The sequence below is a fragment of the Dendropsophus ebraccatus genome, chromosome 4 (assembly GCF_027789765.1).
Source record: "Dendropsophus ebraccatus isolate aDenEbr1 chromosome 4, aDenEbr1.pat, whole genome shotgun sequence".
NCBI lineage: Eukaryota > Metazoa > Chordata > Amphibia > Anura > Hylidae > Dendropsophus > Dendropsophus ebraccatus.
The window spans coordinates 159,898,526-159,924,489 of NC_091457.1; the positions used below are offsets into that span (position 1 = coordinate 159,898,526).

Here is a 25,964-nt window from a genome sequence, read left to right on the forward strand (position 1 = left end):
GGAAAACTCTCTGAGGGTGGTTTCACGCATGACAGTTTTTAATTTAGAACAGTCACTGAACAGAAAATATAAAGGAAGGACTTCTACTTCTTCTTCCTTCTGGATCCACTTCTTACCTTGGCTCAAAAACAGTAGTGGCAGTTCTCAGGAAAACTGTTGTGTGTGAAACCACCCATAGGGTCCGATTCCCCTGTCGGCCTGATTAATAATGTAAACGAGCGCCGATCTACTATATCGGCGCTCGTTTACTGGGCCTATTACACGGCCCGATAATTGTTTAGCGAGGGCTGCAGGGACATCGTTACCGATGTCCTTGCAGCCCTTGTTTACACACCATACATTACCTAAGCATGTTGCAGGTCTTCTCCTGCGCTCCTTCTTCCTCCCGATCCAACGCGCAAGCAGCAGCTTCAGTGCGGCCTGTCTGAGCTGACAGACCGCTCAGCCAATCACTGGCCGCGGTGGTCCTGGCCAGTGATTGGCTGAGCGGTCTGTCAGCTAAGACAGGCCGCACCGAAGCTGCTGCTGTGTGCGTTGGATCGGGAGGAAGAAGGAGCGCAGGAGAAGATCTGCAACAGGCTTAGGTAATGTATGGTGCTTGTGAAATCGTCGCCCGCCGCGCATGGCTATTCCACGTAACAATGTGCGGTGGGAGCCTGATGATTTTAGATTTGCACCTAAATAAACGATCATAGGCTGATCGTTGTCTTTATTCCATGGACCGATAATTCCGCCGATTCAGCCGATTATCGCTCTATGGAATAGGCCCCTTAGGCTATGTACGCACAAAATATTTTTCATGACAAGAACGGACGTTGTTTTTCAATTAAATTATTTCTCTTGTCATAGAGAAATGGGTTGTATTGAAGTCAACGCAAACAGCGGTCATTGTTAACACAGTGTATTGAACAATGGGCGTTGTTTGCTATGGCCTTGGAAATAATTGACATTTGAAGTTAATTCCGGTCGTTGATTTCAATGCAATTTTCAAAGTACCAGTGGCCGTTGTTTGACACTCACTACAACGGCCATTGTCCATACCCTAGCCTAAATCTGTGATGAGATTAGAGATGAATTCAGTTTCGGTTACTGCTTTTTCCCCTACCAAAGAATTACATCTCCTCAGCTGCTGAAGATCCACATGTGAGGTTGGCTGCTGTTCCTAAGCACAGGCCCTCCCTGGACTCTCTACATACTGATATTTCTAGCTGTGCAGTCTGCCATTAGACAGTCCTTTGGTTGCCCCCTGTACAATCCCATATTGCTATAGTCTTCCTGTTCCTTTGTGCAGAGATATATTGCACTTGGTGTTTTATATTCTCTGATATATACAGTGTTGTTTTTTCTTTTCCATAAAGATATGGCTTTTACCGTGTGAATAAAATTACAGAACAATAATACTACAGATTCATTGTTGGCTTATTTTATTACCATTTTATTGCTTTTATAAGTAACTTGAAGTATTTTGCAGATATTCTTCATTTAAAGGGAACCAGTCTGCAGTCTTGCAGGAGCTGACAGCCCTAAATATCCATAGGGAACGTCGGTGCCCCCTCTACATATGTGATGACATGTCCCAGCCACAGCTGCTGAACTCAGGGGGGGCTCTTTCTCCTCGGCCCCGCCTCTTGTCAGTGATTGACAGCGCTAGCAGGAGAGGTTTTCTATGGGGATTTGCTGCTGCTCTTGACAGTTCCTGACATGGACAGAGGTGGCAGCAGAGAGCACTGTGTCACACTGGAGGGGATACACCACTTCCTGCAGGACATGCAGCAGCTGAAGACTGGAAATTTTAAAATAGAAGTAAATTACAAATCTATATAACTTTGCAACACCAGTTAATTTAAAGAAAAACATTTTTTTTTTTTTTAAACAGAGTTGCAATTTTAACAGTACGCATGCTAGGTATGAAGAGTGTTAGCACTGTGTGTACTCGGCCAGTAACATCATGGCTTAAAAATATCAAGTTTAACTGCTGGAATACTTCCAGAATGTGTTACAAGGTCCTTGGAACTAAACCTGTAGAACTAAAACCCAGCAACTTCTTAACATGTAATCTATTAGACCAAACTTAGGGAACCTTGACTCTCCAGCTGTTTCAAAACTACAACTCCCATCATGTCTGGAGAGCCAAAGCTAAAGCTTTGGCTGTCCAGGCATGATGGGAGTTGTAGTTATGCAACAGCTGGAGAGCCAAGGTTTCCCTACCATAGTATTAGACTATCACTGAGATTGTCAGTTAAACATAACATTTTTTACATACTAGAAAATGTACCCGGCGCTGCCCGGATATAAAGTGTCAGTGTGTTAATTAGATTTGTTCTAAGGTGCCCAGGAGGCCAAGCTAAAGGTATTGTTTCATTAATGAGTTAATCAGTGGAATTAGTGTATACCTGTAGTGCATAGTTGGAGGGGTTCTGTATACCCACAATGTATAGTTTTTAGGGGTCTAGGGGTCTCACATATCTGTAGTGCATAGTTGGGGGGGGGCTGTATACCTATAGTGTATAGTTGGGGGGGTCCTGTATACCTGTAGTGTGTAGTTGGGGGGAGGGGGCTGTATACCTATAGTGTATAGTTGAGGGAGGTCCTGTGTACCTGCAGTGTACAGTTGGTGAAGGTCCTGTATACCTGTACTGTATAGTTCGGAGTCCTGTATACCTGTAGTATAAAGTTGGTGCTGTAATGTATAGTTGGTGGAGGTCTTGTATACCTGTAGTTTATAGTTTGAGGGTCCTGGATACCTGTAGTGTATAATTGGTGGAGGTCTTGTATACCTGTATTATATAGTTCGGGGGTCCTGTATACCTCTCGTGCATAGTTTGAGGGTCCTGTATAACTGTAGTATAGAGTTGGTGGTGGTCCTGTATACCTGTAGTGTATAGTTTGGGGTCCTATATACCTGTAGTATATAGTTGGTGGAGTTCCTGTATACCTGTAGTATATAGCTTTGGGGCCTGTATACCTGTAGTATAGAGTTGGTGAAGGTGCTGTATACCTGTAGTATAGAGTTGGTGGAGGTCCTGTATACCTGTAGTGTATAGTTTTGAGGTCCCGTATACCTGTAGTGTATAGTTTGGGGTCCTATATACCTGTAGTATATAGTTGGTGGAGTTCCTGTATACCTGTAGTGTATAGCTTTGGGGTTCTGTATACCTGTAGTGTATAGTTTGGGTTCCTGTATACCTGTAGTATATAGTTAGTGGAGGTCCTGTATACCTGAAGTATATAGTTGGTGGAGGTCCTGTATACCTGTAGTGTATAGTTTTGGGGTCCTGTATACCTGTAGTGTAAAGTTTGGGGTCCTGTATACCTCTAGTATATAGTTGGTGGAGGTCCTGTGCACCTGTAGTGTAAAGTTTTGGGGTCCTGTATACCTGTAGTGTCCTGTATACCCGCAGGGTCGTATTTACCATTAGGCACCCATGGTCTGGTGCGTAGGGTAGCACCTTGCAGAGGGGCAGTACCCTCCTGTTCAGACTTGCCAGAAAATCTGGTGTCTTTTCGAGGGGGGTATGGCGGTATTGGTTAGGTCAGGTATAGCGGTGTTATCCAGTCACAGTATGGCAGTATTGGTCAGGTCTGGTGTGGCAGTGTTCTCCAGTCACAGTGTGGCGGTATTGGGCAGGTCTGGTATAGTGGTGTTATCCAGTCACAGTATGGCGGTACTGGTCAGGTCTGGTATGGCAGTGTTATCCAGTCACAGTATGGCGGTATTGGTCAGGTCTGGTATGGCAGTGTTATCCAGTCATAGTATGGCGGTATTGGTCAGGTCTAGTATGGTGGTGTTATCCAGTCACAGTATGGTGGCATTGGTCAGGTCTGGTATGGTGGTGTTATCCAGTCACAGTATGGCGGTATTGGTCAGGTCTGGTATAGTGGTGTTATCCAGTCACAATATGGCGGTACTGGTCAGGTCTGGTATGACAGTGTTATCCAGTTACAGTATGGCAGTATTGGTCAGGTCTGGTATAGCAGTTTTTTCCAGTCGTAGTATGGTGGTATTGGTCAGGTGTGTTATGACAGTGTTACCCAGTCACAGTATGGTAGTATTGGTCAGGTCTGGTGTGGCGGTGTTATCCAGTCACGGTATGGTGGTATTGGTCAGGTCTGGTATAGCGGTGTTATCCAGTCACAGTATAGCGGTATTGGTCAGGTCTGGTATAGCAGTGTTATCCAGTCACAGTATGGCGGTATTGGTCACGTCTGGTGTGGCAGTGTTATCCAGTCACAGTATGGCGGTATTGAACAGGTCTGGTATGACAGTGTTATCCAGTCACAGTATGGTGGTATTGGTCAGGTCTGGTATAGTGGTGTTATCCAGCACAGTATGGCGGCATTGGTCAGGTCTGGTGTGGCAGTGTTTTCCAGTCACAGTATAGCGGTATTGGTCAGGTCTGGTATAGCAGTGTTATCCAGTCACAGTATGGCGGTATTGAACAGGTATGGTGTGGCAGTGTTATCCAGTCACAGTATGGCGGTATTGGTCACGTCTGGTGTGGCAGTGTTATCCAGTCACAGTATGGCGGTATTGGTCAGGTCTGGTATAGTGGTGTTATCCAGCACAGTATGGCGGCATTGGTCAGGTCTGGTGTGGCAGTGTTTTCCAGTCACAGTATGGTGGTATCGGTCAGGTCTGGTGTGGCAGTGTTACCCAGTCACAGTTTGGTATACCTGTAGTGCCCTGTATATACATGTACTGTATAGATGGAGTAGGGGGCCCTGTATACATGTACTGTATAGATGGAGTAGGGGGTCCTGTATACATGTAGTGTATAGATGAAGTAGGGGGTCCTGTATACATGTACTGTATAGATGGAGTAAGGGGTCCTGTATACATGTACTGTATAGATGGAGTAGGGGGTTCTGTATACATGTACTGTATAGATGGAGTAGGGGGTCCTGTATACATGTACTGTATAGATGGAGTAGGGGGTTCTGTATACATGTACTGTATAGATGGAGTAGGGGGTCCTGTATACATGTACTGTATAGATGGAGTAGGGGGTCTACCAGTTATTACTGTGGATGTTGTGAGGCAGCTTCCCTAGCAACCATTCAGATTCCAGCTCCCTGTGAAAATGAAAGCAGTAATCCTATTGGTTGCTAAGGCTCCAACTGCCGTGTCTGCTGCAGCTAATTATATCACCTATGTTTGCAGTGAGGAGATTTTCCCATTCATCTCTATGGGGTGCTCTTCCCCCTCCCCCTCCCCTCCTGTACATCTGGCGGGGACGGGACCTTCGCAATAACCTTTCCGGGCACCCAATGTATCTGTGTGCCATATTTGGGGTCAAACGGTTCAGGCGTTTGGAAGTCTATAGAGGACAGACAGACAGACAGACAGACTTTCATTTTTATTATATAGATGCATTAAAATACTGATCCAAAGACAAACTAGAAATCTTAGTGAGTAGTCCAGCTAGTGATACACACAGATATACCCAGGACCATAACACCAGACAATTGTTCCAACACCTGTACAAAGCACCTGTGATAATATTGGGGGTCTCGGCTTGTTTCCCCCTAAATATATAGGTTCATCAGGGGTCCTTATCTAACAGCAGCATGAAACAGGGCTCAGTGCAACTGGTGACTGGCAGTCTGTGCTGGAGCGGGATATCGGATGGATGGGTCTGAGTTAGTGGCTACATCAAGCCTGTCCTCACAGCCTCTTTATTTAGTCTATCATGACTTGTGCATAAACCGTGTTGGAGTATCACTGCTCATTTTACGGACCCCCGTCTGCTCTAGACTATGTTTGTACGGTCAGATGACCACATAATAAAGGTCTGTGTGTATTTTTGTATCCCCCAATTTGTACCTGATCATAATTGGGTGGAAATTTTCTTAGATGATTAACTAGTTCCATCTTGTTATCCTGTCAGTTGCACAGAGCCCTGTTTCATGCTGCTGCTGATAGTGTTGTTTACCATTGTCACACCTTTGATCACCTTACAGCTTAGGGCCATATCAGCTAGATCAGCGCTTGCTTACCAAGCCTATTACTCGGCTCAATAATTGTGCAGCCCTTGCTGTATATAGAAAATAATAAAGTTAATACTTACCTCTCCAGGCTCCCTGGTGTCCTGCCTGTTCCCTGCTCACACTTCTGCTGCTGCTGACACTTCATAACCCGTCTCTGCAGTGACAAGCCGTTCAGCCAATCGCTGACCGAGAGGGGACATCGCCGTGGCCAGTGAATGGCTGAGTGGGCTGCCATGGCACAGATGGGTTAGGAAGTGTCAGCAGATGCAGTGAACGGAGAACAGGCAGGACACCGGAGAGCCTGGAGAGGTAAGTATTAACTTTTTTATTTTGTATGCTCTGTCATCATCCATTAACCACACACCTCTTATTATAACCTGTAAGACATCTTATGCCAGCTAGTGGAGAAACTGTACCACTGAGAGTTACATCAGAGGCTTCAAACTCTGACAGCCAGTCCCCTGCTATATACTGATGAGCCCTATAATAGCTGGAGTTCTCTACTTATGCAGCAGATTGTGGATTGGCTAAGCTAGTCATACTTCAAGGGTTCATGCCAGGTCATATGAAAACTCTAGGAAGTGGTGTCAGCCGTGAAAGTGGCATGCTGATACAGGAGGCTTGTAGGCGTTCTTCACACCAGGCTGCATCCTACCCTCCATCGCTCAGATAAAGAGACTTAGTATACACTGGGTGGAGTGAGGTCTTATGCCATTTGCCAAAAAGATGACTACAGCCTGTTAAGGTTTTAGGAGGAGTTTTCTGTTCTCTTGTTCCTTAAATTAACTGTGTTACTCTCGCCAAGGAAGGAAAACGTTGTATTCGTCTACAAGAAGGATCAGACCTCAACTAGTAAGTGTCCGTCTATTACTTCCTGTCACTTTTATTAACAGCCGTACATTCTAGATATCTTCGGAAGTAGTCGGGATCGTTATATTAATAGGATGTAATATCATGACTGTAATATACACAGAGAGGGTGTTACCTTGTATTGTCTTCACATCTCTTCAAGGGTTAGTTCACCATTAGTGGAGCTGCACATAGACTAATACATGGAACACGTACGCTCATTCTGCTCAGGCAAAAAGTCACAAAGTCAGATGCTGTTTGGGGAAATGGTGGTGTGAGGTTGTGGGAGAGTATACAGAGGACTGGGTGATATACTCATCATACAAGTCCAGCATATAGATATGATATAGACATACAGGTGGTACATCAGGTATAACACTGATAAATATTAGGTTGTGCAGGTGGGAAGGGAAATCCATGACAAGATTACATAAGAGGAAGATACTGGGTAACACTGAGACAGCAATGGACTTTAAGGGACCCTGTCACATTAAAGGGGTATTCCACTCAAACATAATTTTTGATAAGTGGGACTATATGCCCATGGTGAGACTAACAGTTCCTTCCATACTTGTTATTATCTATTCAGTCTCCTTCCCCTAGTGTTCAGCTGCTGCTTTCCGCTAGAGACTCAAAAAGTTTGTAAGCCTTTCTCTCTGTCTCCACCTACTCCCCCCTCATTTCTGAAACTGCTGATGTAAACAAGTCCCTGGCAGGCTGTATCTGCAACATTCTAGCTTCTTTGTAATACTTGGAGGGTTATTCGTGGTGAGTTCATCAGCTACTTGACCTCAGATTAACCCTCCCAGCATTAAAAAGAAGCTACAATGTTGCAGATACAGCCTGTCAGGGACTTGTCTACATCAGCTGTCCCAGAATGGAGGGGGCAGGAGGGGGAGACAGAGAGAAAAGCCCACACACAGATTTTTGTGTCTTCAGCAGAAAGTAGCAGCTGAGAACTGGGGGAAGGAGACTGAATAGATAATAACAAGTATGGAAGGAATTGTTAGTCTCACCATGAGCAGCAACATATCAAAAGTTATGTTTGAGCAGAATACATCTTTAAGATGCAGTCCGATCTGCGGGTAGCATGTTATAGAGGAGGAGCTGAGCAGATTCACATATACTTTTGTGGGATATTTTTCACTAATGCTTATCATATATTTCTGCTCATTTTTATTATTTTTTTTCATGATTTTTATGTTTTTTTTTAACCATTTTTATTGAAAAGCAGCTGGGCAATAATAGTGATTGACAGCTGTCTATAGGATACAGATAGCTCTTATTCATTGAGTAGGACCGCCCATTTGACTGTTTAACCTCTTAACTTCTAAATAATGCAGCAATTTGTTTTTTCTTCCTCGTCATAACTCTTATTTTCCCATCTACAGACCCATACGTTTTTTTTTTTCTGTGAACAATTGTGCTTTTTAGTGAACTTTTCAATTTGTCACAAGTGCACAAAAAAACTGAAAAATATATACATATAAAAAACACACATCCACTGGACTGGTGAAAACTCCAGCTCACCGGAGGGAGAAACACTGTGAGTGCACGACGGATCCACTGGTGGAGTCAGCAAAGTGCGGAAAAATAACAAACAATATACAGTTAATTCAACCGGTTAAAAACCTATATGGAACAAGCGCACACAAGTGAAATAGGTGACCGACGGTGTTACGGTGTCAGACCGTCATGATAGCACCTCTGGTCTGATAGATCTGAGCGTTATTTCCTTATCTGCTCTGAATTTTTGGATATTGTGTGACAGGGAGTTTACAGGGAGCTGTCTCAGAAGGGAGGGGGGGAGGAGGGGAAGACAGATCAAACAGGTCACACACAGATTTTTATGTTTTCAGCAAAAAACAGCAGCTTAGAACAGGGGGAAGGAGGCTGAATAGATAAAAACTATATATATTCTGTTTATATATTGATATACTGTATAAAATCTGCCAGTCTAACCCAGTGCCGGTGCTGCAGTGATCCCTATGAAAGGTGGATTTTATTTTTTATTCCGACAGTTTTGTCTATCAGAGTATGTTCGCACAAAGTAAAATTGGCAGAATATGGGCTGGGCTTCCCGCTCAACCAATCAGTGGGTTTGGCGGAGCAGGTACAGTATGCTCCGGTTGGCGGGGGGCTGTCGGTTAGTGGGATGTCAATCCTGGTGCGAATATGTCCTCTAATAGAAACCAACAGGAAGGGACCCGCAGCGCATTTTGCTGAAAATTAGCAGTGGATCCGGTACGTGTGCAGTAGAGATGAGCGAACCGATTCGGGTTCGAGTCGATCCGAACCCGAACTTTCGGCATTTGATTAGCTGGGGCTGCTGAATTTGGATAAAGCTCTAAGGTTGTCTGGAAAACATGGATACAGCCAATGACTATATCCATGGTTTCTACATAGCCTTAGGGCTTTATCCAACTTCAGCAGCCACCGCTAATCACATGCCGAATGCTCGGGTTTGGATCGACTCGAGCATGCTCCAGGTTCGCTCATCTCTACTGTGCAGCTACTCTTATATCGTGTCAATATATCGGGCTGTGTTCCTTTTCTCTTCTGCTTGTTTCTTTGTACAGACATTATGAAGGTGGCCGTTATAGGGGCCGGAGTCAGCGGATTGACCTGCATTAAATGCTGCCTGGATGAAGGCTTGGAGCCCACCTGCTACGAGAGAAGCGATGATATCGGGGGGCTGTGGAGGTTTTCTGTAAGTGGAAGTCGACTCGATTTATTGTCATTTTATTTCCAGGTGATTTTTCACTGTTTGTTCTTCTCTTCCGGTCAATAACCACAGCCCAATGTCCGGATATTCTTTGTAGAGTTTGCTGCCCACAACTACATCTGCACAATGAGTTTGACCAATGTCGGATAATCACCTATTTTTATGGAAGGGGGTTAGGGGGTGGTGAAAGGATTTTTAAAGGGAATCTGTCATTAAGTTTATTCCACTTTACGGAATCCACACGGATAAGTTTAGGCAAATTCTGCCGCTTGTACCCAATCATGGTGGTGCACATTTCTGCCCTTCTGATAGACTCAATCTATGGGCGGGCCAATTCCGCACCCCCCGAAAGAATTGATATGTCACTTCTTTCAGAGGAAAGTGGAGTGCGGAGTCCGCCCGACCATGGAATAGTGCCTATGTATGCTGCCCTGAACGGGTACGAACAACGGAATCTGACAGAACTTATCTGCGCGGATTCTGTAGTCTGAACCCAGCCTAAATGAGGGCAGCATAAACTTGTGACAGAACTGGTGACCAGATCGATGTATTACTTACATCATTCTGTTCAGCCGTTCTCCTAACTGATTGGCTGAGCAGCCAGCTGACACAGGCCACTCTGAAGCTGGAGCTGGAAAACAGCTTTTTGAGTACAGAAAGAAGCTTTTCGCCTAATAAAAATTATTATAGAGTTTTTTTTTTTTTTTAAATCTCTTGTACTATTGATTTCTGCAATAAAAATTTAAATGACAGTTAGGGTCCTATTACACGGCCCGATAATAACTGTAAACGAGCACCAATATGTTAGATCGGCGCTTGTTTACTGGGCCTATTACACGGCCACATAATAGTTTAACAAGGGCTGCATGGACATCGTTACTGATGTCCTTGCAGCCCTTGCTTAAACTGTATACATTACCTATCCATGGTCCAGGGCTCCTCTTGCAGTCTACTTCTTCTTACGTCTTAGCTGACAGGCCGCTCAGCCAATCACTGGCAGCGGCGGTCCCGGCTTGTGATTGGCTGAGCCGCCTGTCAGCTCAGACAGGCCGCTCTGAAGCTGCAGCGCGCGGGACCTGAGGAGAAGCGGAGCGCAGGAGGAGCCCTGGACCATGGATGAGTAATGTATACAGTTTGGAAATCGTCAGCTGCCGCGCATCGCTATTACACGTAGCTATGAGCGGTCGACGCCTGACAATTGTAGGTCCAAACCTACAATAGTGTCATCAGCTGATCGTTGTGTTTATTACATGGAGCGATAATCAGCCGGATAGGGACCTTACACTTTCATGAAAGATAAGCTAGTGCGGTCGGCTCTTCTTGATAACCTTTTTTTAACAAAAATTTTTATGAAGTGTTTTCAATTGACCATTTTACCCTATCTGTAAAAGACGTGTCCTGCAAAAACTACTGGCAGACCATTATACGGCTCATATTTACAGCACGGATCACTTATCACTAATGATAGGTCGGTGCCAAGGAGGTGTGAAAGTGGCCATAGTCTTGGTAGAATTAAAGGTAATATTTCCATCTCATTTAGCAGTATATCTCTCTCTTTATATATATATATGTACAGTGGTACCTCGGTTTAAGAGTAACTTGAATTAAGAGCGTTTCGCAAGAAGAGCTCACAGTTTATCAAAATTGCAACTTTGTTTAAGAGCATTGCTTTGGTGTAAGAGCTCCCTGTACTGGATGGGAGGGGGAGTGGAGGAGGGGCATGGTCTGCATAGCGGGGTCTACAGCCCTGTACTCTGACCCAGGAAGTCTCCCTCACCTTCCAAATCATAGCAGATCCACGTCAGGCTGGGGCTTACATCAGGGGACAGGACTGTGGAGGTAATCTCCTCATAGCTGTAACCCCTCTCTCCCTGGACAGAGAGTGCTGCATGTATGTCCCCACATCTGCCCTGCTCATTCCTTCATGATCCCTGCAGTCTCTGTCAGCCCTTGTGTTTCCCATCCTCCATTCCTGCTATAATGTGCCTGCACTCACACTCAGCTATACACACTGCTCCTATAATGTGCTTGCACTTACACTCAGCTATACAAACTGATGCTATAATTTGCCTGCACTTACACTCAGCTATACACACTGCTGTATAGAGAAGTCTCTGTCACTGTCCTCCTGCACAGCTCTTTAATTCTCACTTCCTGATTGGTCCATGCTGAACACACACCCCTTCCACATTGCTGTCTTGTGACCACACAGACCTCTGACAGCAGCCCTGCTTCTCTATTCTAGCCTGTTGTACTACGCTACTGCATTATGGGGATCTGCAGTTCCATCCTGTATCTACAAACTGCTGCTGTGTTATCAGGGTTATACAGTTACTATACATTATACACCACATGCTGCTTGCTATACTGTACAGTAACTTATATATCACATATCCAGCTGCTGCTGTGTTATCAGGGTTATACAGTTACTAAACATTATACACCACATGCTTCTATACTGTACAGTAACTTATATATCACATATCCAGCTGCTGCTGTGTTATCAGGGTTATACAGTTACTATACATTATACACCACATGCTGCTATACTGTACAGTAACTTATATATCACATATCCAGCTGCTGTGTTATCAGGGTTATACAGTTACTATACATTATACTCCACATGCTGATTGCTATACTGTACAGTAACTTATATATCACATATCCAGCTGCAGTGTTATCAGGGTTATACAGTTACTATACATTATACACCACATGCTGATTGCTATACTGTACAGTAACTTATATATCACATATCCAGCTGCTGTGTTATCAGGGTTATACAGTTACTATACATTATACACCACATGCTGCTATACTGTACAGTAACTTATATATCACATGTCCAGCTGCTGTGTTATCAGGGTTATACAGTTACTATACATTATACACCACATGCTGCTATCCTGTACAGTAACCTATATATCACATATCCAGCTGCTGTGTTATCAGGGTTATACAGTTACTATACATTATATACTACATGCTGCTATACTGTACAGTAACTTATATATCACATATCCAGCTGCTGTGTTATCACGGTTATACAGTTACTATACATTATATACCACATGCTGATTGCTATACTGTACAGTAACTTATATATCACATATCCAGCTGCTGTGTTATCAGGGTTATACAGTTACTATACATTATATACTACATGCTGCTATACCGTACAGTAACTTATATATCACATATCCAGTTGCTGTGTTATCAGGGTTATACAGTTACTATACATTATACACCACATGCTGATTGCTATACTGTACATTAACTTATATATCACATGTCCAGCTGCTGTGTTATCAGGGTTATACAGTTACTATACATTATACACCACATGCTGCTATACTGTACAGTAACTTATATATCACATATCCAGCTGCTGTGTTATCAGGGTTATACAGTTACTATACATTATATACCACATGCTGCTATACTGTACAGTAACTTATATATCACATATCCAGCTGCTGTGTTATCAGGGTTATACAGTTACTATACATTATACACCACATGTTGATTGCTATACTGTACAGTAACTTATAATATCACATATTTACAACCCCTTTAAAATTTTGCGAACAGCGGGGGAGATTTATCAAACATGGTGTAAAGTGAAACTGGCTCAGTTGCCCCTAGCAACCAATCAGATTCCACCTTACACTCCTCACAGACTCTTTGGAAAATGAAAGTTGGAATCTGATTGGTTGCTAGGGGCGACTGAGCCAGTGTCACTTTACACCATGTTTGATAAATCTCCCCCAGAGTGAATAAACTGTAATAAAGTGTCTGAAATTCATTTGTCACATGCGAATCGTCCAATTTCCTTGGATACAAGGAGATCTAACCCCAAGGTTATGTTTTCCTGCTTTACATAACTGTAATAATTGATTTCACATGGATTCATTTTTCTAATCTAAACCATATGGTTACATAAGACTGATGAATACGGCTGTACTGTGTATGCAGGGCCTGTATGGTGTCACTAGGGGGCGATGGACACTAGGATTATAAATCTTAGGGTGTCACCATATGGTACTGATATGGGACAGCATATTCTTGTCTTGAGTTGTTGAATTTGTGAGAACATTTTTTACACAATATGAGCCCCCCCCATCTAGGGACGTCTATTCCTAAATCCGTGCAACTCTAATCTGTTCCTGAAATTATAAAGCTAAATTCACACAAAACAAAAGCTTCCCTCGCTTTGGAATAATTTTGTGTGGTGATATAATGTTTCACGTGAGACAAATTAGAAAGATCATTGATGCAAAAGTATTTAAGCACTTATCAGCTGCTGTATGCCTTGCAGAAAGTGGTGTCTTCTTTCCAGGCTCTCTGCTGCCTCCTCTGTCCATGTCAGGAACTGTCCAGAGCAGGAGAGGTTTTCTATGGGGATTTGCTGCTGCTCTGGACAGTTCCTGACATGGACAGAGGTGGCAGCAGAGAGCACTGTGTCAGAATGGAAAGAATACACCACTTTCTGCAAGGCATACAGCAGCTGATAAGTACTGGAAGATTGGAGATTTTTAAATAGAAGTTAATGACAAATCTGTATAACATTTCTGTAACCAGTTGACTTGAAAGAAAAAAAAAAACTGTTTTGGCAGGAGTACCCCTTTAAAGGTTAACTGTGAATGGCTGATATCTCTATTAAAACCAATGAGCCATAGTTACAGATAATAGGAGTATTGTTCTCTACATTTTCTTTCCCTTTAGAGATGAGCATTTGAATACTGGCGTCTGAAGAAGTTGGATGCAGCCATAAGGCTAGGGCCTATGGCCTATGGTTATATTCCTGTTTTCCTGACTCCCTAGGGCTGCATCAAAGATGACTGACAAGGTCTGGTACAGACCAGTATTGCAGCAAAGATTGTCCCATAGAAGTCGATAGGAGCCTGCGTAATCTTTGCGGACCTGTAGTTTTAACTGTGATGTTAAAGTCTGCAAATCTGTAAAAATTCGGATGAGTAATACTTTTAAACCATTCCCACTTATTTGACTATCACCTTTCAGCGAATTCATCCCTGTGATTGGCAGTGCTATGGGGGCCCTGTGGTTGGTAGTGCTATGGGGGCCCTGTGGCTGGCGGTTCTATGGGGTCTCTGTGGTTGGCAGTGTTATGGGGGACCTGTGGTTGGCAGTGTTATGGGGGACCTGTGGTTGGCAGTGTTATGGGGGATCTGTGGTTGGCAGTGTTATGGGGGCCCTGTGGTTGGTAGTGCTATGGGGGCCCTGTGGCTGGCGGTTCTATGGGGTCTCTGTGGTTGGCAGTGTTATTGGGCCCTGTGGTTGGCAGTGCTATGGGGGCCCTGTGGTTGGCAGTGCTATGGGGGACCTGTGGTTGGCAGTGCTATAGGGGCTTTGTGTTTGGCAGTGCTATAGGGTCTCTGTGGTTGGCAGTGCTATGGGGGCCCTGTGGCTGGCGGTTCTATGGGGTCTCTGTGGTTGGCAGTGTTATGGGGGAGCTGTGGTTGGCAGTGTTCTGAGGGAACTGTTCTTGGCAGTGTTATGGGGGCTCTGTGCTTGGCAGTGCGATGGGGCCCTGTGGTTGGCAGTGTTATGGGGGACCTGTGGTTGGCAGTGTTATGGGGGACCTGTGGTTGGCAGTGTTATGGGGCCCTGTGGTTGGCAGTGCTATGGGGTCTCTGTGGTTGGCAGTGCTATGGGGTCTCTGTGGTTGGCAGTGTTATTGGGTCTCTGTGGTTGGCAGTGTTATGGGGTCTCTGTGGTTGGCAGTGTTATGGGGGCTCTGTGGTTGGCGGTTCTATGGGGTCTCTGTGGTTGGCAGTGTTATGGGGTCTCTGTGGTTGGCAGTGTTATGGGGGACCTGTGGTTGGCAGTGTTATGGGGGATCTGTGGTTGGCAGTGTTATGGGGGACCTGTGGTTGGCAGTGTTATGGGGGATCTGTGGTTGGCAGTGTTATGGGGGACCTGTGGTTAGCAGTGTTATGGGGGACCTGTGGTTGGCAGTGTTATGGGGCCCTGTGGTTGGCAGTGCTATGGGGGCCCTGTGGTTGGAAGTGTTATTGGGCCCTGTGGTTGGCAGTGTTATGGGGGCTCTGTGGTTGGCAGTGTTATGGGGGAGCTGTGGTTGGCAGTGCTATGGGGTCTCTGTGGTTGCCAGTGCTATGGGGGACCTGTGGTTGGCAGTGTTATAGGACCCTGTGGTTGGAAGTGTTATTGGGCCCTGTGGTTGGCAGTGCTATGGGGTCTCTGTGGTTGGCAGTGTTATGGGGGAGCTGTGGTTGGCAGTGCTATGGGGTCTCTGTGGTTGCCAGTGCTATAGGGGCTTTGTGTTTGGCAGTGCTATGGGGTCTCTGTGGTTGGCAGTGCTATGGGGCCCTGTTGTTGGCAGTGTTATGGGGGAGCTGTTGTTGGCAGTGTTATGGGGGAGCTGTTGTTGGCAGTGTTATGGGGGAGCTGTTGTTGGCAGTGTTATGGGGGAGCTGTTGTTGGCAGTGTTATGGGGGAGCTGTTGTTGGCAGTGCTATGGGGTCTCTGTGGTTGGCAGTGTTATGGGGGAGCTGTGGTTGGCAGTGCTATGGGGTCTTTGTGGTTGGCAGTGTTATGGGGGAGCTGTGGTTGGCAGTGCTATGGGGGCTCTGTGATGGGCAGTGTTATGGGAGAGCTGTGTTTGGCAGTGCTATAGGGGCTTTGTGTTTGGCAGTGTTATGGGGCTCTGTGGTGGGCATTGCTATGGGGGCTCTGTGGTTGGCAGTGCTATGGGGGCCCTGTGGTTGGCAGTGCTATGGGGGCTCTGTGGTTGGCAGTGCTATGGGGGCCCTGTGGTTGGCAGTGTTATGGGGGCCCTGTGGTTGGCAGTGTTATGCGCTCCTTCTCGACTAGCTGCTCAATTCACCAATTACTGTTCATCTTGAATCCTATTTCCATGGAAAAGTTTTGTCTCCTGTGAATGAGTGGATGACAACGGGGGGCCCTGCTCTTCGCCCACCAGGAGGAGGATGGCACACAGATGTTACTGCAGCTATTCTGTACCGGGAACCTCTACAGGGGCAGTGGGCTCAGAAGAGTCTGGTTTGGGGGGCTGGGGTGTCTAGACTGTATCCAAGTTTTCCTGGAATCCTTAGGGCTGCATCCAACTTCTTCAGTCACCGGCAAAGAGATCAGATCGAGCAGGCTCCAGTCACACTCATTTCTATTTCCCTTAGGACATTTGTGTTCATCGTCTTACATCACCTTTTTTATCTGCTTTTTGCTAGAACAACGTAGAGAATGGCCAAGCCAGCATTTATCAGTCCGTTGTCAGCAACACCAGCAAAGAGCTGATGTGTTACAGCGATTTCCCCTACCCCGAGGACTATCCAAACTTTGTTCCAAATCACAAACTGCTGGAATACCAAAGAAAATACGCCGACGAGTTTCATCTACTGAAATATATCCGATTCAGGGTAAGAGAATGGGAGATATTACCCCCTCCTTGTGCATGATAATCCTGTACACACACACTGTATACATTGTGGATGATAATCCTGTACTCACACATGCTGTATACATTGTAGATGATAATCCTGTATATACACACACACACTGTATACATTGTAGATGATAATCCTGTATATACACACACACTGTATACATTGTGCATGATAATCCTGTACTCACACATGCTGTATACATTGTAGATGATAATCCTGTACTCACACATGCTGTATACATTGTAGATGATAATCCTGTATATACACACACACACTGTATACATTGTAGATGATAATCCTGTATATACACACACTCTGTATAGATTGTGGATGATAATCCTGTACTCACACACTCTGTATACATTGTAGATGATAATCCTGTATATACACACACTCTGTATAGATTGTGGATGATAATCCTGTACTCACACATGCTGTATACATTGTGGGTGATAATCCTGTACGCACACACGCTGTATACATTGTGCATGATAATCCTGTACTCACATACGCTGTATACACTGTGATTGGCAGTGCTATGAGGACCCTGTGGTTGGCAGAGCTATGAGGGCCCTGTGGTTGGCAGAGCTATGAGGGCCCTGTGGTTGGCAGTGTTATGGGGGCCCTGTGGTTGGCAGTGTTATGGGGCCCTGTGGTTGGCAGTGCTATGGGGGAGCTGTGGTTGGCAGTGTTATGGGGGCCCTGTGGTTGGCAGTGTTATGGGGGCCCTGTGGTTGGCAGTGCTATGGGGGAGCTGTGGTTGGCAGTGCTATGGGGGCCTGTGGTTGGCAGTGTTATGGGGGACCTGTGGTTGGCAGTGTTATGGGGACCCTGTGGTTGGCAGAGCTATGAGGGCCCTGTGATTGGCAGTGTTATGGGGGCCCTGTGGTTGGCAGTGTTATGGGGCCCTGTGGTTGGCAGAGCTATGAGGGCCCTGTGGTTGGCAGTGCTATGGGGGCCTGTGGTTGGCAGTGTTATGGGGGACCTGTGGTTGGCAGTGCTATGGGGGACCTGTGGTTGGCAGTGTTATGGGAACCCTGTGGTTGGCAGAGCTATGAGGGCCCTGTGGTTGGCAGTGCTATGGGGGCCCTGTGGTTGGCAGTGCTATGGGGGCCTGTGGTTGGCAGTGCTATGGGGGCCTGTGGTTGGCAGTGCTATGGGGGCCCTGTGGTTGGCAGTGCTATGGGGGTCTGTGGTTGGCAGTGTTATGTGCTTCCATCTCTAGACTAGCCGCTCAATCCGCCAATCATGATCTCAGTTGGAAATAGAATTGTCGGAAAAACTGAACTTGACAGAGTAAGTAGAAGGAAACCAACACATACTGTACTACTCAGACCATGGCCCAAATTAGATGGAAAACACCTCTAGCAGGGAGGGAGCCGTATCTAGTACCACAGATTGCTGCATTCGGCCACAGCCTGCACCCCTGGACTAGTGACCCCCAGTGAGAAGTAACAATCTTTGTCTATGTAATTTGGGCATTGAATAATGATAGGAGCCTCTGTCTGTTTCTCCCCTCAGACTGCAGTCATCAGTGTGAGGAAAAGCAAAGACTTTGGGAGCAGCGGGCAATGGTCGGTGACCACAGAAAAGGATTCCAAGCAAGAGACGACCATATTTGATGCTGTGATGGTTTGCTCCGGCCACCACACTGATCCCTACTACCCACTGGAGTCTTATCCGGGTAAGATAGTCTAATAATACACAATACATGGCACATTCATTATCCATAGAGGCAACCCGGAACTGGTGACAATCCAGTCTTTTAGCACTTACAATCTGCTGTATCTGCAGTCTTTCCAGTCTGACACAGTGCTCTCTGCTGCCACCTCTGTCCATGTCGGGAACTGTCCAGAGCAGGAGAAGTTTTCTATGGGGATTCCACTTTTCATTCATCACTTTTTCATTCATCCTTTGGAAAATAAAAGGTGGAATCTGATTGGTTGCTAGGTGCAACTAAGACAATTCTATTTTTAACCAGTTTGATAAATCTCCCCCATATGTCTATAATAATAACAATATCAGTATGACAACAATATAGTTACACATACAACAAAAAAACAAAGTCTACATTTAAGCATGGAGTCATCCAGCGTAATAATTTTACAGGTCTGAAGCGGTTTAGAGGACGATATTTCCATAGCCGAGAATACAAGAATCCCGACCAGTTCAAAGGAAAACGGGTCGTTATAGTTGGAATGGGGAACTCCGCAGCCGATATCGCTGTGGATCTCAGCCGCACGGCTTCCCAGGTAAGAAACATCTTGAAATTCTAACGTTAAAGCAGTCCTCTCGCTTACTAGGCTCATTCACTTTATTACATTTGCAGCTAGTTTGTGTTCAGCCATGTTCTCACTGGTGGTTTAGTATTTATCCGGATCTGTACTTTAGAATCCACAAGGGGATGTGTGGTATCCCACCACAGGTATTGCTATTGGTTACACCCTTTGCAAAAGCCTGTACTTATTGTAAGTAAGTGGTGATGTAGTAGTGATAAAGTTCCGCCACTAGATGTCGCTCTTATAGGTATGTAAACAGCTGAAGTATGGAAAGGGTTATTTATTTATTTGTCCCATGGATCTGTAAACCTATAGGAGTATCTTCTTCTTCTTCTGTCCTATCATTTCCTACTTTACTTCTTCTTTATGCACTCTTCACTAATTCACAGCACACCTTACAGGGAGCTGTAGATAGGAAATCACGTGGGAAGAGGAAGTGTAGAGGTCTTTTGTGTTGGACGTTGTAGGGGAAGGACGCAAGCTAGAACGCTCCCTACAGTGCCTCTGCCAGGTCCCCAGCCTTCGTATGAGGTCTTTGGTCACTAGACCCTGTAGAGCTAGGACGCACCTAACAGTTTCTCTTCAAGCAACCTTACTAAGCAGTGTTAAACCCCTCACAGGAGAGGACGTCAGAGATTATCTCAACCCACGCCGTGGACTAGGAGAGTCACAGTGCAGGACAGTATCCACAAAAGGCAAAAAGCTAGGAACTTATCTGGATAGAGCAAAGTTGCTAGAAGCCTATGAACTGTATCTTGCAGCGCGGTTGTCAGCAGGAAACCCTCAGCATTCCGCTCATCCCATGTAACAGGGTCTGGGGCTTGTGTCACCCTCTAGGATGGGTCCCCTATTGGGGATAGCTTTCTTATAAATCACCCCCTGAAACATGGGATTAGGGATTATCAGCCACGCAAGAATCTGCTCCAGAAGGAAAAGTCACCTATCTTTGGACAGCTGTTTCAGGCAGGGGCGTAACTACCACTGTGGGGCCTGCCACATCAGGAGACCCTGTGGCCTGCTCTTGCAATACACTGGGCCCCCTAAGCTTTCATCATTTGCAGCGCTGGAAGATATGACTACACTTGACGGCTTAGTGGTCAGTCAGGAAGGGGGGCAATCAAAAATTTGCTAAGGGGCCCAGCCATTTCTAGTTACGCCCCTGGTTTCAGGTCCTTGCCCCTCATCAGTACAGAGTAGAATGACAAGTGGGTGAGAAGGATTTGAGCAGATATTGTGGCTCCTCCAATAGATGGTACTTCTGGAGAAAAGCCATCTTGAAAACTCTATAATAATATATCAGTGTGCTGTGATCTGCCCCTAGTGGTGAAATACATAATTGATTCATTTAGCTTCCCGCACACAGGGCCTAGGAATAGCTTCTTCACTGCCGTCAGTATGCCAATTCCTCAAAGCCCCCTAGAGGGGTACAGCAATTTTTTAACCTTCTTTTTTCTCTTGTTTGCAGGTGTTTCTTAGTACTAGGAGAGGAGTCTGGGTGATCGGTCGTGTGTACGATCATGGATACCCATGGGATATCTGTTATAATACACGGTTTGAGACTTTGAAGAGAAACAATCTCCCCATGTCGATTATTTCAAGATTGACCGAGACAAAGATGAACCAGTGGTTTTGTCACGAGAACTATGGGCTCCAACCTGTGAACCGGTACAAGTCATGTCTCAACCTGTGATGTACTGAACCGTTTTAGAAAAACTCTACAAAAAATACATGAATAACAAAACAATAAAATGCTGCTGTTTTTTTAGGCCAAAAACACCATCAGGAAAAAGAGAATTTGTGAAGACAACCTAAGAGTTCTTGCATAAGCATCATGACCACTTTAAAACAAATCTATACCACCGGTCAGCCCCCCAAATCACCAATACTTTTTGATGTCCTCTTTAAGTCAGGTCCAATCCTTGGGTCTGTTTGTCCTTTGGGGCTGGAAAAATAAGCCCCAGGGGCGTGCCGAAAAAGAAGGAAGGCTGGGACAGAGGGCATGGACACATGGACGCTGTAGGTCCCACCTTATTGACCTTCTGCTGCCAGAACAAAAGTTGTCTTTACCTTGAATACCAGCCCCAGGAGACAGGCAGACCCCGGGATCTGAAATGTTTTGAGGTGGACAGTAAAAACGGTATTGGTGGTTTGGTGGGGGGCTCTTCGCCAGTAGAGATTCACTTTAAAGGAGAAGTCCGGCCACAAGCATTTTTTCCCAAGCAGCAGGGGCATGGGGGGAACAAAATAAACAATACTTACTGGCCTTTACCTGCGTCCCTCCAGTGATGGTTCATGGCCCCGGTACCCCCTCTCCACCCCCCACGCTCCCGGGCTCTGGGATCTTGTTCTCAGAGGATGTCATGACTAGAGTTGATCGAACCTCGGAAAATCCTAGGTTCGATCGAACTTGAACATACCCGAACCTTTCGCATTAAACCTAGGCTGAATCCCGGAAATCCAGGCGGTCCCCGGGCACTCTCCGCCTTCCTCACAGACCAGGAAGGCATCAGCAATCTAATGCAGAAGGTTTGGGTATGTTCGATCGAACCTAGGATTTTCCAAGGTTTGATCAACTCTACTAATGACCCGGCTGATTGATAGCACACTCAGCCAGTCAGAGACTGGGGAGGAATGCAGCTGCAGTCACTGATTGGCTGATTGGGCTGGGATGGGCATTTTCCCCCAGGTCATAATGTTATCACAATTGGGGGGAACATGCCTTCAGGCGCGAGTCTGAGGTTGGTCAGCTGGCGCAACGCAGGCATGGAGAGAGGTGGGCAGTCCATGGTTGTCATTTTCTCCCTTGTTCTTGGCCAGACTTCTCCTTTAAATAGCTGATTGGCAGGGGTGCCAATATTTTTACCCCCATCAATCCAATCTGATTTCCTGACTGACGCATTTCTAGCCAGAATTAAGTCCTAGAAGCTAGAAACAAGGGATGGTCCGAACCTGCTGAGGTTTAGGTTCGTACGAACCCGGACTCTCGGCAATGATTCCCGCTGTCTAAAACCTCCGTGGAGAGGGTGGATACAGCGGGAGGACCGCCTGGAAAACAAGGATACAGCCACAGCCATAGACTGTATCCCAGTTTTCCAGGCGGTCCTCCCGCTTTATCCACCCTCTCCATGGAGGTGAACGACAGCTGGAATCATTGCCGAGAGTCCGGTTCGTACGAACCTAAGCCTCTGCAGGTTCGGACCATCCTTACTGGAAACACATCAGAGAATCACAACCTAGCTGCCAGATCCTATTTAGTTGTAGCTTTGCAAATTTGGAAATTACAGTGTAAATCTAAATCTAAGTCTAAATATAATGTTCTGCCCAATAAAAGAGAACCCAACAATCTAAAGAATGGCGATGACTAGTTTAGGGAACCTTCAGTTTAGGGACCTACGATGGTGTCTGTTCATGGACCCTCAACAATATCTAAATGACGCTGAGAATTCATGGCCGTCACATTTCAGTAGAGTTAACCAGCTTTGTCGTCCTCTGTTGTTCCTTCTACTTCCAGGACACAATTTAAAGAGCCCTTGGTGAACGATGAGCTACCCAGCTGCATTTTGTGTGGATTTGTAGCAGTAAAAACATCAGTGTCGGACTTCACCGAAACTGGTGCAAAATTCGATGACGGTTCTGTTGAGGAGAACATTGATGTTGTTATATTTGCAACCGGATATTCCTACGATTTTCCATTCTTGGACGAATCGGTCATCAAAATAGAAACAAACAAACCCAGCCTATACAGGAGTATCGTCCCATCCACATTGGAGAAGCCGACACTGGGCATTATCGGCCTCATTCAACCTCTCGGGCCCATCATGTCAGCAGCAGAGCTGCAGGGACGCTGGCTCACAAGAGTTTTTAAAGGTAACGACGTCACCACTTAGGCTGGGTTGACACAACGTTTTTGCAATCCGTTTTTTTTTTATCCGTTTTCTGCAACAACAAAAAAAACGCATGCATGTGTGTGCATTTGTTTTGATCTTTTTTTTCCATTGAATAACATTCTAAAAAAAAGGGATCAAAACGGATCCATTTTTTTTTTACGTACACAAAAACATAGTCGACCTCATTTTGTGTCCCTTAAAAAAAAAACTGATCCGTTTTTTGTTTTGTTTTTCTAGAATGGAATTCAATGGAAGAACGGATCAAAACGGATGTACACCCATGCATCAGTTTTTTTCCATCTGTTTTTCATTTGTTTTTTGCAAAAAACGGATTGCAAAAACATAGTGTGAATCTAGCCTAAGGTGTAGATACTATTACAGTATTTACAGGTGCATTGTACAGTATATTCTTATTATAAAGACACCTTGTAGTTCCTGAAACAAATGTTGGTGGCAGCAGAGAGGACCATGTTGCCCCTTACTGCTGCCAGTCAATGGAAGTGTATAAATGGGGGAATTTTTTTTTATTTTAATAAAGTAATATTACAAAAAGTAATATTATTTTCTTTAATGAGAAGTCAGGTGATTTCTAAAATTTGGCAGCCGGCAGGGACAGTGGGGGATTTGATTACAAGTATGAATTTACCTCTCTCTGTGCCCGTAATAAGCTACTTTCTTAAAAAAAAAAAAAAAAAAAACAGCACCACCCCTGTTCAGAGGTTGTGTGTGGTATTACAACTTGGCTCCATTCAAGTTTAACAGAGATCAAGATTGGTGCCATTTCTGGAAGAAAGCAGCCATGTTTTTCTAAGCCTGGATAAACCCTTTAAAGGGTTTGTACGGCTATATATATATATATATATATATATATATATATATATATATATATATATATATACTGCTGCTTTACATTTAAAACAAAATCCTATACTTACCTCTCTGTGCTCCCCTGGTGTTCTCTTCTGGTGTCGCCGGAGCCTCCACTTCCGAGACAAACTCGTATCTAGAGTGACAGCCCGCTCAGCCAATCACTGGCCACTGGGCATTCCAGTCTCAATCAGTGATTGGCTGAGCGGGCTGTCACTTCCAAGACAGGTTTGTCTCAGAAGTGGAGGCTTTGCAGTCAGCTGGGGACACCGCAGAGCGCAGAGAGGTAAGTATAGGATATATGCTAAAGAGTCTTTCCCAAGTTTCTTCTGTAGCATCAACTTCCTTACAAAGAACCTATATCCTGTAATGTTTACATGTTATATTTTCCCCTCAGGACTCTGCCCATATCCTCCATTACAGATGGTGATGGATGACATTGAAAAGAAACATAAAATCTTTGTAAAAAGGTATGTCATGACTAATGTTACTGATTAAGACTAGAACAACAAGACATAGGTAAATGCTACAGCGGGTGGTGGGCAGAGGATCGGGGATAGGACCATTTATACCTTTGGCTTTGCTCATGGTTGTTTGCAGAGTTATAAAAGAGCATTTTTTCTTGGAAACTTAAAGGGGTAGTTCAGCAATAATAATAATAATAATAATAATAATAATAATAATATATATATTTTTTTCAAATGAACTGGTGCCAGAGATTTGTGATTTACTCCTATGAAATCTATGGGGATTTGCTGCTGCTCTGGACAGTTCCTGACATGGGCAGAGGTGGCAGCAGAGAGCGCTGTGTCACACTGGAATGAATACACCACTTCCTGCAGGACATACAGCAGCTGATAAGTACTGCAAGATTTAAAAATTTTTCATAGAAGTAAATCTCTGGCACCAGTTGATTTGAAATAATTTATTTTTTTACTGAACTTCCCCTAAGTGCCATAGATGGGGTACCGTGCCGCAGCAGCACACCTCCCCCACCCTCCTCTTTTATATTTGTTTATCTGTAATTTTTTTTTTAACAACAGGTTTGGAACAACAAGAGAGAACCGTCTGCAGGTGGATTTTGTAGAATACATGGATGAATTGGCCTCAGATATTGGAGTGAAGCCCAATATTTCCGCATTGCTTCTGTCCGATCCTGTACTTGCCTCGGCACTTTTCTTCGGTCCTTGTACACCGTTTCATTACCGCTTGGTCGGCCCAGGGAAGTGGAGCCCCGCCAGGGACATGATCCTGACCACATGGGATCGCATCCTAAAACCGACAAAGACTCGTGTTGTAAAGAGAGAAAAAACAAGTTTCTTGTCCGTCACCAAAGTACTGGGCGCTCTGTGTGTATTGGCGGTTCTCGTTGCTGTGGTTATATACTAGTGTTAAAGCGGTATTCAACTCATACATAACTTTTTGATATGTTTCTGCCCATGGTGAGACTAACAATTCCTTCCACACTTTTCTCTCTGTCTCCCCCTCCCTTCTGAGACGGCTGATGTAAACAAGCCCCTGGCAGGCTTTATCTGCAACATTGCAGCTCTTTGTAGTGTCGGGAGGGTTAATTACAATGGGGGACATTTACTAAGGAGTATAATGTGTGTGAGTCTTCTAATGAGGATTGGTGTATATTTTGTTCCAATATCTTGTGATAAATATATATTTAATAAATCAAAGTATCTAAAATGTATCTAGGTAAAAAGTCACACAAAAAGTCACAAAAAAATGCGCAAACATATTCACATGGTACTGACCAGACGTAGGCCTGCACCTTTTTGTACGAATTTTTAAAAAGTCACAAATAAAAAAAAATTGGGCGATAATCCCGGTTTATGCGAATTTTTGGGTGATTACTCAAAACAGGCAGATTAAAAAAAAGTTACATCTAAAAAAAATATTTGTCTGTCATATACAG

General features: G+C 44.9%; 1 protein-coding gene across 2 annotated transcripts; it reads left to right on the forward strand.

Annotated features, from left to right (window-relative positions):
• Positions 1-6,674: 6,674 nt before the first annotated feature.
• Positions 6,675-25,566, forward strand: LOC138789060 (dimethylaniline monooxygenase [N-oxide-forming] 2-like). 2 transcript variants are annotated; one of them, XM_069967596.1, is made up of 9 exons: positions 6,675-6,840; positions 9,417-9,547; positions 16,795-16,983; positions 18,532-18,694; positions 19,120-19,262; positions 20,755-20,954; positions 22,801-23,156; positions 24,441-24,513; positions 25,087-25,566. In XM_069967596.1, exons 2-9 carry the CDS (start codon positions 9,422-9,424, stop codon positions 25,430-25,432), a joined length of 1,596 nt encoding a protein of 531 aa, XP_069823697.1. In that variant the 5' UTR covers positions 6,675-6,840; positions 9,417-9,421; the 3' UTR covers positions 25,433-25,566. The 2 variants fall into 2 exon arrangements, with proteins under 2 accessions (XP_069823697.1, XP_069823698.1); XM_069967597.1 differs by lacking the exons at positions 24,441-24,513; positions 25,087-25,566 and having other exon boundaries at positions 20,755-20,980; positions 22,801-22,829.
• Positions 25,567-25,964: the final 398 nt, after the last annotated feature.